At 39.1% G+C, this 20,421-nt stretch overlaps 1 protein-coding gene and 1 long non-coding RNA gene across 3 annotated transcripts; both read left to right on the plus strand.

Moving 5' to 3' along the window:
• The first annotated feature begins 6,687 nt into the window (after nucleotides 1-6,687).
• Nucleotides 6,688-11,750, plus strand: LOC103718970 (importin subunit beta-1-like). 2 transcript variants are annotated; one of them, XR_003387953.4, is made up of 4 exons: nucleotides 6,694-6,888; nucleotides 8,045-10,470; nucleotides 10,572-11,380; nucleotides 11,461-11,750. XR_003387953.4 is itself a non-coding variant. In XM_008808013.6 (3 exons), exons 2-3 carry the CDS (start codon nucleotides 8,060-8,062, stop codon nucleotides 10,768-10,770), a joined length of 2,610 nt encoding a protein of 869 aa, XP_008806235.3. In that variant the 5' UTR covers nucleotides 6,688-6,888; nucleotides 8,045-8,059; the 3' UTR covers nucleotides 10,771-11,750. The 2 variants fall into 2 exon arrangements, 1 of the variants encoding a protein (XP_008806235.3); XM_008808013.6 differs by having other exon boundaries at nucleotides 6,688-6,888; nucleotides 10,572-11,750.
• A 5,982-nt stretch (nucleotides 11,751-17,732) lies between these two features.
• On the plus strand, nucleotides 17,733-20,307 carry LOC149752937 (uncharacterized). The gene is made up of 3 exons (XR_016396562.1): nucleotides 17,733-18,380; nucleotides 19,243-19,848; nucleotides 19,896-20,307. It is a non-coding gene; the product is annotated as an uncharacterized LOC149752937 (long non-coding RNA).
• The last annotated feature ends 114 nt before the right edge of the window (nucleotides 20,308-20,421 follow it).

Below are 20,421 nucleotides of genomic sequence, written 5' to 3' on the forward strand. Positions count from 1 at the left end.
GTACATCAGTACGACGTTCAAGATCACGTGTATCAACTTGAATTAAATAACGCACCCCCACCGTCCACCCGATGGTCCCCCATCTATCCCCAGTGCTCTTGCACTCCCTAAATTTTTTTGAAAGAAATGGTCCGATGGTAAATTAATCCAAATGATAAGGGCATATTTGTGCAAGAAACTCGAGCCACCGCTCCTGCCCGTGGCGGCACGAAATGTTCGAGGAACAATCCCGTACCCCATTTCCGTTACCAGGAATTTCCCTCTTTTGCCCCTCTAATGGCTCCCGCTTCTCAACCAGAACGGGGGCAATTGCGGGAACTAAAAATATCGCCGTGCCGCTTCGAGAAGCGCGGGGCACCCACTTGCGGCGCGTGAATTCGAATTTACCGCCGGGCCTTTCCTTTCTCCCTCCATTATTATATATATTCGAGTATTCGACCCCACTCCTTTGTTTAAATTAAATCCCACACGGCGCTGTAGCGGGCAAGGAGGGGAAGAAGAAATCGAAATATCCCGCTGCTTCGATCGCCTGCTTTGATCGCCGTCATGAAGAGATCCGGGGCGATGGTGGCCGCCGCCTCGGCCGTCGCGGGCTCCACCGCCGCCCTCACCGCCGCCGCCACTGCGGCGCTCTCCGATTCCTCCTCCGATCCCAAGTCCCAACCTCCTGCCCAGGTAATTGTTTGCTAATTTCCAGCTGGATTGACCTAATTTCTATTTTTATAATTTTCTCTTCTTCTCTTTGGTTAAAATCAAAGAACGCGTCGTCTAAGTTGGTATTTATTCTTCTAGTCCGGCGAGAGCGAGGAGCAGCGGCGGTCGTCTTCCGCGACGGATAGATTTGCTCCGAGATTCGATGGATTGCGGTTTATTGAGACGCTTGTGACGGCTCATCGATGAGGATTAGAAAGCTAGGAGTGCCCGCTCTCTCCTCTCTCTCTTCTTTCTTGGGGTTAGAGTAGCTAAACATGTCTGATGATTGGTGAAATGTAACGTTTGATTGGCTGTAATTGTAATTAATCTTGAGAAAGTGGAAGGTATTTGCTGTGATCATTGTTATGCGGAGAAAAATTGTGTCCGTTTCGGGGAAAGAGTTTGGAGAGGACAGGGAAGATTCCTTGCTCATATGGTGCTGGGTTATTAATTGAACTATCCCAATTCTTACAAAAAAAAAACACCCAAATAATGTTTTTAGAAGTCAAACTTATGCTACGCCTAGCTGGCCAACTTTGAAGCAGCGAGCTGGCAGGTGTGAATTCACGTGGTAAAGACCAGATTGGTGCCCGAGTGGCATCAGCAGCAGTGGAGGGGGCAACTTCTGCTTCAGAACATTCGGGCTATAATAATGGTGGTATGGTTTTTCAGGGCAAGTATATTTTTAGAGAGGCAAATGGAAATTGCGAACTGGATAGCTTCTTATGTGACCAATTATTCCGAAAGCATCCTATAGGTTAGAAGAGAAGAACAGATCTTATTATAATGTCTAAAACTGTGGATATAAAACTGTGGCAATCTAAGTAAGACCAGCACAGAAACATATAATTACGCGATGGCACTCCAAACCACGTCAGGGCTCACACATGCCATGTCTATGTGCAAATTCTTGCACTAATTCCTTAACCTTGTCATCCATCGAATTTCCAATGCATGATTGACAGAGAAAAAGCCGTACTGGGACCTATAAATAGTATTCTAGGAATACTTGCAAAAGTAGCTCTTAGGCATCGACGCCAGCTCCACTTCAGGATCGATCTGCTCTCTCGCCTTCTTCATTGAATGACTTTCCACGTACTATTAGGGGTCCCTTGCAGCTTCTCACGGCGGAAAAAAAAAAAAAATCTATGTACCATTAGAGGAAGATTCTTTGGCAATGATGGGATGGAGCAAGTAATTTTGATTTGTTATATTATTTATAATATCTAGTTGGCCAAAAATATTAGTATTTTTAGGCAGGTAACTCAAATGAAATTATCAAAATAATCTTAAATCACTGGTGACCTTTATTTTAAAGTAATTCGATCTTCGATGATTTAGAATCATTGTATTTGGTATACTATGTTCTGAGTGATTACAAATTTTCAGATATCCACAAGTAATTTATTTAATATTCAATAAAAATTCAAAATCACTCATCATATAATACCAAAGTGAAAATGACCTTCGATATATTCTATAAAAATATATTTATTAGTCCTATAAATTGTTAATCCTATAAAATATATTAATTATTATTATAGAATTAATATTTATATTTATACTTAAAATGTATTTTTAATATTAAAATTTTGATTAGAAAAATAAGGCAAACAGAATTAAGATATTAAATACTTTTATTATATATATAAAGTACAATAATATATTTCAACTATAATTTAAAATTATCATTGAATAATAATATGACAATAATATAACTAATGATATATTATAATATAATATATCATTATATAATATATATAATATCAATGTATATAATATCGTATATATAATATTGACATGATATATTAACGGTGTTGATATACCAATTTTTTTCCGCTAGATTGAGGAATATTTTTATCCTCAACTTTTAGTCCAAGATGACTGCTCTAGGGTGATCTTCCAATCTCAAAGACGAGCATCCCATTACTGGATTGGGCAGTAATTTGAGAGGTGAGGATGATTTGGGATCACTGCTACGTAAGATCTCTATGGTGCAACTAAACACAGTGATTTTATCGCCTCCACCCACATCACTTTTGATCTTGGAATGATCACCCTATACCAAACTTAAGATATGAGATAGAGTACTAGATTAACTCTTCTAAAAGCCTCCACTCATGCTCATGAGTTTCTTCAGGTTGCTGGGAGACTCTTGACAATAGAGAGTATATGTGGCTTTCCTTATGTAGTTGCTGTGCGCTCTCAAATAATATATTCTTTTTGAAAGCCATCACCATCCTGCTTCTTCAAAGTCAATTTTGATGATAGTGTGCTCGATATAGATGCTTTTAGTAAAGCTGGTTTTGTTATTCGAAGTGCTGGTAGTTTGCTAATAGTAATAAATGGTGTTAGAATTTTTGATACTGTAGTTTCTATGGTAGAATTGCATGCGGCTTGGGAATGATTGGATTGTCTTATATACATATTAAGAGCTTAACAAATTTGTTTAGAGAAAGATTCGATGATAATTATCAGATAGCCTTTTGATGTACCTCGTATTGATAGAAGTCTTCATCTATTTTTGCAAAATTATTGACGAACGATGCATTTGTTGCTATTATTAGAAGTTTTGCCGAATCTGGCAAACCATCCCGACCAACAATTAGACTTGGTCCGTACTATCATTGGGGCCTCCACTTATCCACTTGCACAAGGATCCACTCGTACATGAGTTATGTCCGCTAAACAGAAATTCTAGCTCCCACTTCCCCATTGACCATGATACATACACCTTGGAATTAAGATTTGAGTTGGTGAATGATACAAATAAACATCCAACTATCTATTTTATTGTTAAAAAAAAACCTCTCAATGCCTCTGTCTGTGAGGCTGAGGCTCCACCTCGTGTATCTTTATTATTATTTTTTTTTACTTCCCCTAAATACGCCTTCTCACAATTACACATTTTCCAACTAACATATTCTTGGTTCTTGTATCTCATCTATGGTAGTAGCATAGAACATAATAGCTAGTAAATCCAAAGAACCTTTTTTTTTTTTTTTTGTCCTTAAAAAGCGAGCACGTTGCAGGTGTTGCACTCTAATTGGTTTCGTTGAAACTCGTCCTGGAAGCAGCAAACAGGGCCCACTACTTAGTGGGCTAGTCAGAGCCCACCAGATCCTATCAGAGCACAAAGACAGGCCCACCAGAATTATAATGGTAACTACGAAGGAGAGCCCTGTTTCTTAGAAAAAGTCTCGCTTCTCCTACCCGGTCGGGACTTGAGGCTCCCGTGACATGAATGCCAGAAGGAGAATGTACGGATACCAGAATGGAAACCCACAGGCCGGCCGCTAGGCCCAGGCATCAGTGAGGGAAGAGCTTGGTCGGCTGGCGACCAGCGCGGCGCGAGGAAGAGAGGAGGAAAGGCCCGGGGCGCGGCATGATGCGTGCCAGGTGTGGATTTGCTGGATTCCAATATTGCCTTGGAGCAAATGGGACAAATAAACTGTAAAAGATTCTCTTTACGGGAGGCCTTAACGCGGATTGCCAGGACGTCGCCATGTGAGATGCCTTCAATTATATCCTTCCTCCCAGGCTTATTCGTTCCAATATAATAATGTCCGTCCTTTCCATGTAAGAGTGTGTAATGAAAATCCCCTGTACTCCTTGATGTGGTGAAGGTAAATTTTGAGGGCTCTGCTGCTGGTGCAGGGTTACGTATTCTGAAGGTCATCCAAATCATGCAAAACTTGCCAATGAGGTGGTAGCTCAGTGGTACCATGATCTTACTTGCAATCAAGTGGATCCGATTTCGAAACGCATGGGCATCGATTAAATTGCGGAGATCGGATGCTTCCTGCTCGGACACGAGGTCTGAAAGGGCGTGTTGGTATGCTGGTAGCCTCGATGGTGCCAAGTGTAACGTACTCACACGGAGAGTTCGTACCGAAGCTCAGAGGAATAATCGAGCCGACCCCACGAGTGGGAAGGGTATGAGTAAAACCGGCCAGGATGCCCAACACACGGTCATTTCTACCCGCATCAAACATTCTTCTGATGGGGTTGGAGGCTCAGTTAGGGGTTGCTACGCGGGGGTGGGCTTGTCCCTTCCTCCCTCCTTCCCCTTTTTTCTAGCAAAAAAAAAAATCATGCAAAACCTGCCAGGTATGGCTGGAGGGAGATTCTATCACTGTTATATCATGGACTCGACGATAACTCTCCTTTTTTTTAAAGATATTTTTGGCAGATTAAGAGAGCTGTGTTCTAGATTAACTGGTTGTTTTACGAACAAAATTGTTGATTATATATTCATTTCAGCAAATACAGGCTTAAAAATTTCGATCTTCTCTCATTAATGTACAAGGATTAGTATTATTGTGGATTTTTCGTAGATGGATGTAATTTTCAACTGATAGAAGGTGTAACCAATGTTTGATGGCAGGTTCACTCTTTCTTATTTAATGGTGAAACTTAGGCAGATTGAATATCTAGCATGACATTTAGTATTCAACGGTTATCCAACTGGATCCAGTAAAAATATTAACTATAATTCATGCTTGGTTTTGTCTTCACACATGACAGTGTTGGAGCCCTCCATGTTGGTTAGTCTTAATTGGCAGATTTATCCCTTCGTTTGCATGCTACGGAAACAATATAACCTAAATTAGATGATAGGAAAACATACTAAACTAAAAAAAAGTTGAGTGAGATAACGAATTTTATTATTTGTCGTATATTATCTATAAAATAAATCATGTATAAGTCTAATGTACAAATTTTGTATTTAGTCCATACGAGGGTTCCATGTGACATTAATTTGGGTTAGATTCGAGTAAGGTTGAGATGTTCATGTCTTTGACTTGAACTAGCCGAATCTTCGATTGAATTGACATCTTCTATTCTCGACCTAAATTCAAAAGTGTTAGACTTTACTAACACAGACCAACTGATCCGTTAGGAGATTGAAAGTAAAAATGGAAGTTGTTGCTCCTATGCATTGAATGGATACTGGTACAGCTAAGATATGAAATAATATAAGCATATGTATATATAGTATAAATCAAGCTTTTTATTGTTGAAAATATATATTTTATCCAATCAACAAACATGGAGTAATGCATCACACAGACCTGTTTTTATCGCCCGACAAAATGTTAAAATGTAGTTTATTGCAATTTTTTTGGGGGAATAAAAATTATTACAATATCGAGAACACAATCCAATCTAATTACCAAACCAAGCACAATCTTCATGTGTGCTGTTTTCCTATACAAGAAAATTGAACCATCCGAGCAGTACATATGTATTTCTATGCGTGATCCGAACACACTGTGTCTCAAAAGTCTTTTTAGACTTTTAGCAGAGTTGTTCCCAGAATTATAGCCTTTTCCCACATTCTCGCTGCCGGACACTGGCTTACTCAGCTTGTCGCGTTTGCAACTTTTTTGCAGGTGATAGTCTAGTTGCTTGTCATATTTGCTACTCAATAAATACGGCAAAATCTCATATCCTTTAGATGGCATTCAAATTTGAAAGGAATGCTTATTCAAGTTCAAAGAGTTCGGCATTTGTATTACAGATTATCTAACTAGGGTTTCAACTCATTTAATCAACGTTTCTTTCGCTTTGGAAAGTCAAAAAATAGTAATGGGTGCACCATTCCCCATAACAGCCAATAAGCTCTCCCCAGGTATGGGGACCACATCCAGATCCTCAAGTCAGCATGGAAGGGTGCCGATCTGGGTGCCCGTGAGAGTTCGTGTAAAATATAGTAAGAAAACAAAAATCTGAAAAAGGTGCGATAAGGAAGATACAAATACTACAATATAATGAATAAAATATAGCAATATTTTTTTGTTTTCTTTAAAAAAAATAAGTGTTTATAATGCGACACGCTTTTTGCGATCTCACTCCAATTGAGCTGCGATAGGCTATAGCCGGTCTCAGACAACTTTCTGTTTTATCTTTTACATAGATGCCTACAGTTGTAGGTCAAGGGAGTGGATTCGTTTAAAAGGAGGGGTAAGGATATCAATTTTTCAATAGATGCATGGAAGGGGAGGCATATAGATATCATAAATTTCCGAATTCCGGCTTCCCACTTGGCGTCCGCTTTCGGTTTTCGCTTTGTCTGCTTTCTCTCTCCTAGGGTTTCTTGGATCTCTCCGCGCTGTGGCCGCCAATCCGGGCTTCTGATCGTCGATTGGTTCTCTGAAATCCCTCCGGCGTGGGGGTTGTTGAAGAATCTTCGTAAGTGATCTCAGACTCTCCCTTTTACCCAATCGATTTAGTTCAGATTCGAGGAATTTAGCCGCTTTCTCCGGGAAGAAGCGACCGGAGTTTTATGGGTGGATTAGGGTTCTTGATCTAGGGTTTTAATTGGTAAAGGTGGCCTTTTGTTGATTCATTTTCAGTAGTTTTTCTTGTCATAGTCTCTTGCTTACTGTGATTCAGAGGGTCTGAAATTAGGGATTTATTCAGTTTTGCAAGTAACCGGACTTAAGGATAGATTCGTTTACTTATGATGGCACTCTGGGGTTTGAATCACGGCTTCTTTGCAACATCAGTTCTATTGTTGTTGTGGGTTTGGAATTGAAAGGGATGAGGGATGACAGAAGGTTGAATAAAATATGGTATGTACCATAGATTTTATACTTGTTGTTCCGCAATCGTTAGCGTTCTGATAATGATAACGTTAGCGTTCTGTTAAGTACAACTGCCTCATTGATTTCTTCAGATCTGCTGTTTATATAGAGAAATTCGAAAAAAAAGATAAAAAACGCCGGGCTAGATCTGGTCTTATTGCTGCTGCTGATATTTGCCTCCTTTTAACCAGTTATTTTTTATGCATCTCTACTTAATTCATAAATAGAAATAATCAATCCAACGACGTTGATCTCATTATGTGCCTTTTTGACTTGAATTTGCCCTTAAAGTTTCTAATATGCTGTTTCCTATTTTGATCTTATAGTCTGAACAGATGTGTAAAAATATCTTATTGTTATTCTCGTACTCCCAGTGCTTCCTGTTTTGCTTCATCAAGTATTTAAAGCATGATGAACAAGACTCATATTACTTAATTATCCATATTAGTTTTGCCCTTTTAACTATTGCCCTTACTCTTGGTATTATCATGTTTTGTTGAATTTCTTTTAGATCATTTGTTTCTTTGGGAAGAATGTTAGGTGAATCATAGCATATATTCTGTTGACCGTATTCTATGCTCACTAGTGAATAGCTGAAAGAAAGCCTGATTTCTTGTGGGCTTATCTCTTGGGTAGATCCACCCGCTTTTGGGTCTTGGGGATCAAAAATGATATGAGAAATGCTTTTTTTTATATAAAAAAAAAGAAGGAACAAAGGACATGTTTTAGCTATATCTGATTGCTTCTCATTTTTTACTCAGAAACACAAGATAGCAATGGAAGTAACCCAGATCCTCTTAAATGCACAATCAGTGGATGGTTCAATTAGGAAACATGCAGAAGAAAGCCTGAAACAATTTCAGGAACAAAATATTCCTGCTTTTTTGCTGTCTCTTTCCAGTGAGTTGGCAAACAACGAGAAGCCAGTTGATAGCCGTAAATTAGCTGGCTTGATTCTTAAAAATGCCTTGGATGCAAAGGAACAGCATAGGAAAAATGAACTTGTTCAAAGATGGTTATCTTTGGATATAGGTGTAAAGGCCCAGATCAAAGCATACCTGTTGCAGACCCTTTCTTCTCCTGTTCCTGATGCTAGGTCCACGGCATCCCAAGTTATTGCTAAAATTGCAGGTATTGAATTGCCTCAGAAGCAGTGGCCTGAACTCATTGGCTCTCTACTTTCCAACGTACACCAGCTCCAGCCTCATGTCAAACAAGCAACACTTGAAACCCTTGGTTATTTGTGTGAGGAAGTTTCTCCACAGGTTGTTGACCAAGACCAAGTGAATAAAATACTTACTGCAGTTGTTCAGGGCATGAATGCTTCTGAGGGGAGCACTGATGTCAGGCTGGCTGCTACACGAGCATTGTACAACGCATTGGGATTTGCTCAGGCTAATTTCTCGAATGACATGGAGAGGGACTATATCATGAGAGTTGTTTGTGAAGCGACTCTGTCACCCATGGTGAAGATACGACAGGCAGCATTTGAGTGTTTGGTTGCCATCTCGTCTACCTACTATGAGAAGCTTGCATCATACATGCAGGATATATTTAACATTACAGCGAAAGCTGTGAGGGAAGACGAAGAGCCTGTTGCTCTTCAGGCTATAGAGTTTTGGAGCTCAATCTGTGATGAGGAAATTGACATCTTAGATGACTATGGAGGTGATTTTACTGCAGATTCTGACATCCCTTGCTTTTATTTTATTAAACAGGCTCTGCCTGCTTTAGTTCCTATGCTATTGGAGATGCTCCTTAAGCAGGAGGAAGATCAAGATCAGGATGAAGGGGCTTGGAATCTTGCAATGGCTGGGGGAACATGCTTGGGTTTAGTTGCAAGGACTGTTGGAGATGATGTAGTTCCTCTCGTGATGCCCTTTATTGAAGAAAACTTAATAAAACCAGATTGGAGGCAAAGAGAGGCGGCAACATATGCATTTGGTTCTATATTGGAGGGCCCATCACCAGATAAGCTCATTCCCATTGTGAATGTCGCCCTGAATTTTATGCTGAGTGCACTGATGAAAGATCCAAATAATCATGTCAAAGATACTACTGCATGGACTCTCGGAAGAATATTCGAGTTTCTTCATGGCTCAACTATGGAAACACGTATAATAACAAAGGAAAATTGTCAGCAGATCCTCACAGTCCTGCTTCAGAGCATGAAAGATGACCCCAATGTTGCTGAAAAGGCGTGTGGTGCTCTCTATTTCCTTGCCCAAGGTTATGAGGATGTTGGTTTAGCATCGCCATTGTCTCCTTACTTCCAGGAGATTATTCAGGCTCTCCTTACTGTTACCCACAGAGAAGATGCTGGAGAATCTCGCCTGCGAACTGCAGCTTATGAGACTCTGAATGAAGTTGTGAGGTGTTCAACAGATGAGACAGCTCCGATAGTGATGCAGTTGGTGCCAGTTATCATGATGGAGCTCCACCAAACTCTTGAGGCACAGAAGCTGTCATCTGATGAGAGAGAGAAACAAAATGAGCTGCAGGGCCTTCTCTGTGGGTGCTTACAGGTCATTATCCAGAAGTTGGGGGCATCAGAGACAACAAAGTATGCCTTCTTGCAGTATGCAGACCAGATAATGGATCTCTTTTTGAGGGTTTTTGCTTGCCGAAATGCAACAGTTCATGAAGAGGCTATGCTTGCTATTGGTGCTTTGGCATATGCCACAGGTGCAAATTTTGTCAAATACATGCAAGGATTTTATCCTTATCTGGAAATGGGTCTCCAAAACTTTGAGGAGTATCAAGTCTGCGCCATTACCGTTGGTGTTGTTGGAGATTTATGCAGGGCATTGGAGGATAAGGTTCTGCCTTTTTGTGATGGAATCATGACACAACTCCTCAAGGATCTGTCCAGCAATCAGCTGCACAGATCTGTGAAACCCCCAATTTTTTCTTGCTTTGGCGATATTGCTTTGGCAATAGGGGAGAACTTTGAGAAGTATTTGATCTATGCTATGCCCATGCTCCAGAGTGCAGCAGAGCTATCAGCACATGCAGCGTCTGCCGACGATGAAATGCTTGAGTACACCAATCAGCTCAGGAATGGAATTTTGGAAGCATACTCTGGCATATTACAAGGTTTTAAGAACTCTCCAAAGACTCAGCTGCTGTTGCCTTATGCTCCTCATGTCCTTCAGTTCCTGGATACTTTGTACAGCGAGAAGGACATGTGAGTTTCCAATTCATATATCTTCTTTCATTTATTCTTTATATGCATCATCAATTATTTTGCCGATGATTACCTCATGTTTGGTTTCTTCTGTTTATCAGGGATGATACAGTGATGAAGACCGCAATAGGTGTTCTGGGAGATTTGGCTGATACTTTAGGCAGTCATGCTGGCCCTTTGATAAATCGGTCTGTTTCGAGCAAAGACTTTTTGGAAGAATGCTTGTCATCTGATGATCATTTGATTAAAGAATCTGCCGATTGGGCTAAGTTAGCCATCAGTAGGGCGATTGCTGGTTGATGATAATTCCGGCGTCTTAGAGGTCTGCATATGCATTCGCGTCGTGTCAAGTCTGGTCTGGGATTGCATGTGTTCGGTCATCACCTGTTTCGCAAAAAGGCTTTCTTTTTGGGCGGAGTCGCGAGTTGTTGCTAACTCATGCATCTGCAACTGGAGTCGGGTTCCCCTTCTTCATTCGCACCAAGAGGTGGGATCATTGTCCCTTCTGGAAAAAAAGCTGGAGGGTGCTCTGTTTTTGTTGCCTGCCTGCCCATGACCTTTGTGTCACTGTCAACGTCAGTTATGCTCATTGCTCATTTTATCGACGACCTTCCACCAAAGCTACCCTTTTCCAGCAGGCAAGCAAATTTTAGGTTTGGCCATTGCAAGTGAATAGCAGCACCCAGTGCTGCACAAAATTTTTACCATCCTCGCAAGAGCAATTTCTTGTCTCGTCATGCTCTCCACTGTGGTCAAGTTGGAAATGTATATTTCCTGTCCTGGATTCTGCCTTTTTTTCTTCTTCTTCATAATCTTCTTTTTTGGGATTTTGTCTTGGTCTTGCATTGTTTAAAAGTTGGCGAGTCTGCATTTCATGATCCCCTGCCTTTGTATACGTCGAAGAGTTGCGGTATGTGGTTTTCGTCTTATGCATTACCCATATGTACTCAGGCTCTATATTTGACATTAGTCATTTTATCCTGTTTACAGGTGTCTCAAGCATTCATTTGCAATGCTACTGCATTTATGTAGATAACCTTTGTTAGCCCACCCTATTTCTGTTTTTTTCCCAGTGGGCTTTTTTTTTTTTTTCTCTGAGATCATACTTATCCGTGTAAACCATCATGAGAGGTATTGTGCCTGCATGTATCTTATCTGTTTGTAGCTTGTTGTTTGTCTCATGAAATGGGGCTTGTGCATTTTTTTTTTCCCAGGCCTAGTACCGTTCCAGTTGGCAGATAATATGAATCTCTTATATGGTTTTGGGCAATTAAACATCATATGGCTGCTGTACATCTATGTGTTTATTTTTCTCCGATAATTTACCGTTGCATCAGTTCTCATTATTAAATGGCTGCATAGACTTTTGGACATGATACCATAGCATGAGAGGGGTGGAAGGCCGAAGAAGGTATGACATGGATCCTGCGCGGTGACTCTTTTCTTTGGTGCATTCCACCCTTGCTAAGCTCAGATCCTCTCTGGTTCATGTTTCTGACTGACCTTCTTGGTTTTGGTCATCCACCATCCATGTGGCTTCCACGAATCAAAGGCCAGCGATCTCAGTCCTCGATAACGTCTACGTCGATTGCCAGTATTCTGCCTCTTCTTTGCCAATGAATAATATTCGTTAAAAATTACCTAAGAATTTTTTCTTGGTTTCCTACAAATTAAAGCAAATCTAGTCCGGTGGCATGGACCTAAGCCTGAGGGATTGATGGGCCGGGATGGGCCGATACATCGTACGTGTCGGCTTATAGTTTCCGGAACAGCACGGCAAGAGAGGGCGACCGAGATGTTTCCTCGTCCCCACCGGGTTCGCGCGACGAGAGACCGCTCTCGAGGGTGTCGGTGCAGCTACGTGACCGATGTGGGCCCTCGCAATTGATGTGGCTCCGAGTCTTTCCATTCTTCCCGGTCTGTTTTCCCTTTCCAATCTTGCTTTTTTTTTTTGGGCTAAAATTTTGATATGGAATTATTAAAACATAGAGGACCTCAAGTTCTTGTTCTTTTCTTGGATAGATATGATTTTAGAATTCTTACACTGTTCATGGATTCTAATGCCCATATCGGTCTGTTCCCCTTTCAATCTTTTAGCTAAAAATTGATTGCTGTTCTTCTTTATTCAGATTTGCTTTCCTTACCTTGGGCGGACGTGTTTTTGGGAACTACCCGATGTTTATATTTGCGTTTTCATGGTCAAGTTTTCTTCTTCCTTTTTCTAGTTGATGTACGAATTGACACATGTGGATGCTAAGCGTAAGACAATGTTGTTTCTGAAGAATGAAAAGATGAAAACTTCTATTTCATACGCATCTAACTCTACAAATCAGATTTAGGCATCCTGGTCCACAGACATTAGTTCATTTGGTCGGCGGCATAGAAATTTAACCATCATTACCTAGATGCTTGCTCAAGCATCAAAGGATGCTGATAAGGTGGCAAACGGTTCGCTCTTTCTCGTTCCCGATGGTGCTTCTTGACGGGAAGAGACTATTTGTTTTTTTACTGATGCCATCTTTCCGGGCAACGGCATGGTTATCTCAGCAGAAGAAAAGGAAGCTGTGGGTATACAATGGCAATATTTACTCAGAAAATGGCTTTTACAATACCATTGTAAGAGACGGCTGCCTCCCTATTGCCTGTCTGCTTGATATGAGAGTTGTAAAGGAGAAACAGTTTTGCCCGAGAACAGTCCTGAAGGATTTCTCATACGACATGCATCTGTTGGGAGTTGTTTTAATCAACCATTTTCTACTGAAAATTGGGATATATCATCGTGTCACGTTATAAAAAAATTACAGGCTTTGTGCAAGTAGTGCCTACCTTCCTTCCGTTTCTTTTTTCCTTCTCTTTTGCTCTAACCATGTTATACAAAACAAAAACTAATCTGACACATAATCGGGCTTACTTGACTTTGTTTGGGATAGATACCAAATCATGTTATGCTTTAAGGCAAAGTAGATCATAGAAGGGGGTGGATTAGGTGCCTCATTTACATCAGCTGCTGAGGAAGTTGGATAAGCATTTACATTTTTTTCCTAAAGATTGACTTATTTGTGCAGCAACAGAATTCTCCCAGTCGATAATTCATGGCCATGTGAAATTTCAATTGATACACAAATGTCAGGCTTCCTATGATCAGTTATTCTTTTGCTAAAAAAAAAGGAAGCTATTCTATAGCTGCACTCTTTACATTGGCTAACTTGTGTGTGTCCAGTGTATAAAGCAAATTTATCTTTTATTGAATGGTTGCTTTAGTTTCTTTTTGATATTGTTGGTTACTGAATCTAGATTTGAGTGAATTTATAAGAATACTATATATACTTTCTTTGTCAGCTAATCTCATTCTAAACATGGACTATGTTTCCCATTGAATGTACTGTACCACGATATGCTATCAATCAAGTTTTCTGACTAAACCCATTGATGTGATGTCTTATCTATTGATCAAAATACAGCAGAGTTACATTTTATTCCATGATAAGACTGAATGATTGGCGATTTGTTTACAAGGCATGCATCACATTTGCCATAAGAAATATTAGTTTGATATCACCCCCTGTTTCTAGTTGCCGAATCTATATTTATAGCTCTTTGTTTAAAGAATAAGCCATAGAAAGAAAGTATCATAAGTTGGAGTGGTTATTTCTTATATCGTGATCTCATGATCCTCTTACAAGTAGATTAAAGTTGAGGCAATTATTGATTTTTTTACTTAAAAGCACAAATTCTTGTGAGAAGTGTCTTTTGATAAGATATTGAGTGTCCGATTCAACTAATCTCCACTCTCGCATATTGGTTTTTTGCTATCATATTTTGTATACAAATGGAAGCACATTTAATGTTGTTGATTCTGAACCCAAGTCCAGATGGGGGAAAGGTGGAGGATTGAAGCTAGTTGGTAGTCAATTGTAAGAAAACATGTCAAACTCTGAAATGGAGTATTTAATAGAAATAAAAACCTGTTGATGGATGTGTGGTAAAAAAAAAGGAAGGATAGCCTAGGAATTTAGAATATTATAAGAAAATAATGGAAAATCTGGTGAGATATTATACTTGTGTATGACAAAGATCTAAGAGGTCCGGGCAGGGCGAAATGCTTTAATCTTTATTGAAGGATGTAGGAAGCGGAGAAATAAGTAATATGGATGTAAGTAGTGAAAAGGCGAAATGCTTACACACATTAGTGGCAACCTTGAATAGGAATTCATGGAAAATAAGTATTCATAAAGCCTGCCCGAAATAGTTGGTACCAAGTTTGATGGTCATGATTTCGGTTAGATGAAAGCATGCATATTTTTCTGTTGCATAGGGGCTGGTCATGAGGATGTGCAGGAAAAATATCCTTGAAGGCCTGCTTTATGCTTCCTGATTAGTGATTATATATATCATAGTGGCCATGGGAGGAACTGGATGCGAGAACAAGGCATAAGCAGGAAATGGGAAATGACTATAGAAAAAAAAAAATCCCCGAAACTGGAAACATGAAATGGTGTATACTGTATACATAAATTTGTACCTAGTACATGCAAAACCACTCAGCAACTAATGTGGTGTGGTTTCTAATTGGTTTCCTCAAGGAGGAGGGCAGTTTCATAAATTTATACTTTAAGGAGATTGATAAATTCACTCCCTCATAAATTTACTTTTTTTTTTGTTTCTTATCAAATCAAGTGAGTAAAATCTTTAAGATAAAAAAAAATGTATGAACAAAAAATCTAGTAACTGATCTGATTCTGCCCCACCCCACCTATCATCTTCACTCCATGTTTCTTGTTATTTTTCTTTCCCCTTTTTTGTTTTAGAGCTTTGGAGACAGTGAGGAAAGATGGCAAGCAGCAATAAAAAGCAATGAACAAGCAGGGGGGCCTACAAGATATAGGCATAGGTGATTGGCAATGAAATCCATCTTCCTCCCTCCTTTTCTCTATTCCTCCTTAAAATAATCTCTCCCTCTGCCTCTATCTTATTTTTCTGTTTAAATGGCTCCTGGGAATTGGGAGACTCCATTTTTCCTGTAAAAATCCTCAGGCTTATATTATCTTGCCATATGGAAAAGAATTGAACTGGTCTCATAGTTAGGTTTTCGTGGAAACACTAACCCAACTAGGAAACATGTTTCCTGGAACTATGATACATACTACTAGGTTCAGGCATGTGATATGCACTTGATAGGAAGTATGGATGGCTTTGATCTTCCCATTTGATTATAAACATATTCTATTATCTAAGTAACTTGATAAATGCACTCTTAGCTTCAGAAGGTTCATTCCCTTAGGGTAAGAACTGAATTAGGTGACATGTGTTTATTGAATATAACAGTAGCTATAGAGGTGGGGAAAATGAGTTCCTGTGAACACATGATAGTTTCACACACAAATATATGCTTGGAATAGAAGCATTATTGGTAATTATTATTAGATGTTTGAAGCATTTAATTTGACATACTATTTTGGTAGTTCTTTTTTTCTAAATTTTTATCAACTGTAGATACTTGCTCTATATATACATCTTGGTGGCTTGATTCATAGAGTATGACTGGTGGCTAAGGACATGTAACTACTGGGAGAGTTAAATTTGCTTGAATGGATGATGAATGTGCTAAAGCTATGAAGTAAAATAAGACCAAACAGATATTAGATGTCTGTTTGCCTTCGTGCTCAATGCTTTGCATTCTTATAAAGGATGTATTGATATGCAAAGATCTAAAATACTCAAAACCAATAAACTATTTTTACATATGCCTTATTATCTTTAGATAATCTTACAGGCATACAGATAACAGAGACTAACATAAGTATTCCCATCACACATTCACAAAGTCAGAAATTTGTGCTTTTATTAAAAACTGTCTTTTTAAACTGTAATAGGTTATATTTGTATATACGTACATGCATGCTCTAGAAAGATTTTTTTGGTTGCTGAATTTTGAAATATTTAATCTAGTATTAAGTTTTTTGTTTAAATAACTCTGGAGAGAGGTGAGATGCATGGCGTTCTACAACTGGTGAGATGATAGCTGGCTCAAATGTTTTCCTTCTTGTCCCACCTGATAGCTTTGGAAGATACAGGAAGTAACATGTTTGTGAAATCTTGTGAGAAACTAGGAAGCGCCATTGGCCAATGTATTTTACCTTTGTCTGAGAGCAAAGTGCAAAGCTGGATTTTGGACTGAAGTCTAGGGTCAGTGAACAAAAAACCCTGCCTAGAGGATTTCAAAAATCAAGAGTGGAATGTCCACAAGAAAGGGAGTAAAAGAAAGTAGTATAGCTAACACATTTGATTACTTCTGTATATTTTACACTGCGCCCTATAACTCCAATTTAATAGTTAAAACATATAGAAGTTTTTGAAATTAATACGAATACCTGTAGGCCACATTCTTTCAAATTCCTCAAAAGTCCATTGTTGAGCTACAAGATTTGCTAACTGTTCATCAGCTGTTAGTGCATAATATATAAGCACTTGATTGAACATTTCACAAATTTTTATTATATACTTTTCCCTGAACTTGTAATTCTGATACAGATGCTGAAGTACATATTGTACTGGAGGGAGTCACAAGCTTGCTTGTTACATAGCTGTTGAGAGCGGTTATAAAGAGAATTGGGGATGATATCACTGCTAGCCATTGACATTCTGGTCCTTTTTAAGTGTTCAGGGAGTAGAAGACCTTTGAGGCAGCACAGTCATGGTTAAGACTTAAAAGCATGGCAAATATTAGAGGCACATCATTTGGGACATTGGACCTAATCTTCAGTAGCTGTATTTTGTTCTATGTTTTCCTTATCAATAATATAAGTGTTAATTAAAAGGGAAAATGTTTCTGAAGCTTAATCTATAAATTTAGTTTAGAAACTGTAAAACCTTTAGATTAGAGCTCTTCAAAGTTTAAAATTATTTTGGTCATTTTTCCACATCAGTTAAATAGATACATAGTGCATGAATGCACATTATTCCTCTTTTGGTTTAGTCAAAATTTTGTTCAAAAAGAAATAGTGGCAACGGTAATATTGATACATTCATAGTTCTGAATCAGTTAAGTACATTATTTTTTTCACCAAAAAAAATAAATACGTTATTTTTCCACATCAATTACATAAATACATAGCTCTGCATGAATGCACATTATTCCTTTTTTTAGGTTTAATTGATTGAACATACTGGCATCAAAATTTTGTTCAGAAAGGAAAAAAAGTGACAATAATAACATCGATATATTCATCCAGTTATTGAGAATCTACTTTGAGTGAATAACATTGGTATAGGCATCACATTATGCTCAACTTTTGCCCTTATCTTGAAATAAAGGAGATAGGGACATGGGCCATGGAAATGCATCGCAGAAGTGGCCCTTTGATATGCCCAGTCATGTAAATTGTGTGAAATGTCAAGCATTGTGCATGAAGTATTATTCCTTACAGACTCATACCAAGGAATTATAATTCCTCTCCTCCTCTCTTTTTTCCTCAAAAGTATAGCAGGTACTAAAAGAGTCATGTAACTCACTTTTTTGTTTCTTGATGGTGGCGGAGACCTTATGCTGCATTAAAATTGTAGGTAGTGGGAGGACATACACACTGTTGCATGGCAGGGCAATAGAGCTAGGGATATGGATAGGTGGTCCACTTCATGAAGGTGGTGACCTTAATGATATGATGGCCACCACCCATATCTAGGTCTTGATTCTACTAACAGTGCAGTGGTGGATGGGAGAGGAGAGGACCTAATTTTTCCCACATTTTTCCCACAGAAACACATCATGCACCCAAACTACGAATATCAACTGGGTAAGAGAGTAGAGAAACGCATGAGCATGGAAATTATATAATAAGCAGTAGCTAGAAGATCTGAAACAGTGTGCAGCACCAGAGGATCATTCAGTGGTTTTGTTTTGACTATTACTTGTGCGTGCTCTAACCTTGTTCTTTTCTTGCACCTCCTTTTGCTGCCACTCATTCAGCATTTGTTTATTTGAGACATGCTTGATCCACGTCATACGGCTCAGCTTACATTGGCTCCAATATTTTTTCTGTCTGATTTTCTCTTGAGAAACTTTTAAATTGTGTTGGTATTTAAGAATCCAGATGCATATAATCAGATGTTACCATCAAAACCATTTCTCAAGCTCCTTTTTGAATGTAAACAATGAATAGAGCTTTCTTATGTATTTGTATGTTTTCTGTCAAGGTACTGCTATTTTATGACTTGAAATTAGCTATTTTGCGACATTTTTTTTGGTACATATTTTGTCCCAGTTCTTGGTAGCCCCTCCCAAAAGCTGGCACTGTATCAGTTTTTTGTTCTTAGGCATGCTCTACAGAAAGCTAAGGTCTAGCAGCTGCTCTTCCTCTGGTGCTCTAACTTGTAGTTATCTTCTACCTCTCCTCTTGAAATGCTTTCAAACATGTCTCCCTTTTAGCAAACTCTATGATTGTCTTTCTCCACTTAACACGAAGTCACAAAAGGAAGAAAACTACTCCTCAGACAGGATGTACCCCTAGGGTTTGAAGTTGGTGTCTGTAGGGTTTCTACAATTTAATGAAATCGTAATGAAGCTGGTACAAAGTAATATTCAGTTGGTCAGGTTAATAACCAAGGGACTTGAAGCCCTGCATGAGGCATGGCTTTTTTTTTGTTGTTGATGCTTTTATCACCACATATAATATCTTTTTGATGGTAAACAGGGAATTAGGTATTCCGAGTATGTGAAATTAGTGAAGTTGACTTCATGTTGGTGGCCTAATGGATATCAGCATCATTCTACAGGGCAATCATTCAATGGCGGACCATGTCAAAGGCCTTCCAAGGCTTTTCGAGCTGCCATCAGCCAACCATAAGAGGAGCGGCAGCCCTTCCCTTAATTAACACCCACCAGCTCCTCAGAACAGCAGCCATAGCATTAACCATGCCAAGACGCATGCCCGTCCTCATGCTCATTTTCCTAATTCTTCTTTTCAAGACATTTTCAAGTAAGTAATTTCCTTTCATGCTCCTGTACGTCATTCGTTTCTTGATTTGTTAACCAACCAAAGGAAGCCACTTCTTCCGCAGGCCAAGTTCCGAGTATTGATGATAAAATCAAACCTGGATGCTTGGTGAGCAAGGTAATATATGTAGCTATACGTACATATTCAAATTTCAGCATTTCAAATAAATGCTGCTTGTGTAATGCTGAGCACCTGCCTGAACTTTTTTGCCAGAACAAGGTTTTCTGGTTCTACTAAATCTTAATGGCCAAATTCATGCAGCTAGAAATGCTGATTCATGTGCTCTCATTACTTGGCTGTGGTATGGAGTGTGGTGCTTTGATTTTGGAGTGGCGATGAAGCACCTTTATGTTAGTTAAATTCTGGTTTATAGTCTGAAAAACTGGTGATGGCTTGCGAAGAGTAGCCAGAAAAACTACAAAGTAATCTGAGATGATTACTGCTTTACATATAGTTTGAGTTTATGCTCTACGTTCAGCAATATAATCATGCTTGCAGAGTGATTCCATCATTTCTCCTATGACATATGTAATATTCAGGTAACTTATTTGTTATACCACGGAACACATTTAGAGAAAACTAAAAGTATGGATAATCCAATAAAGCTCCTAGATGAGAGGATCAAGAATTTGCCCACCACACAACAATTCATGCACAAAGTTTATTTTAGCAAGCAGAGAAACGGAAGAAATATAACGAAAGGATCATTTATCCCATGCATTTTAGTTGTATCACCTAATAGATTTTTAGATGACTTTCTGTCTGCATGATAAATTTTTATTTTATGTATCCATGCTAATCTGCCTCTCCCTCTTTTCTATCAAAGTGTCCTAATGCCCAGATGCAAGCAAGAAAGGCTCTGGTAGAGATCACACTGGATTATGACTATGGAGGACCCAACCACAAACATGACCCCAGGAAAGGGAAGCCAGGGAATGATGGCAAGAACCCTTAGCTC

This window comes from Phoenix dactylifera, chromosome 9, assembly GCF_051530095.1.
Source record: "Phoenix dactylifera cultivar Ajwa chromosome 9, Ajwa_hap1_PhDact_Kaust_v1.1, whole genome shotgun sequence".
NCBI lineage: Eukaryota > Viridiplantae > Streptophyta > Magnoliopsida > Arecales > Arecaceae > Phoenix > Phoenix dactylifera.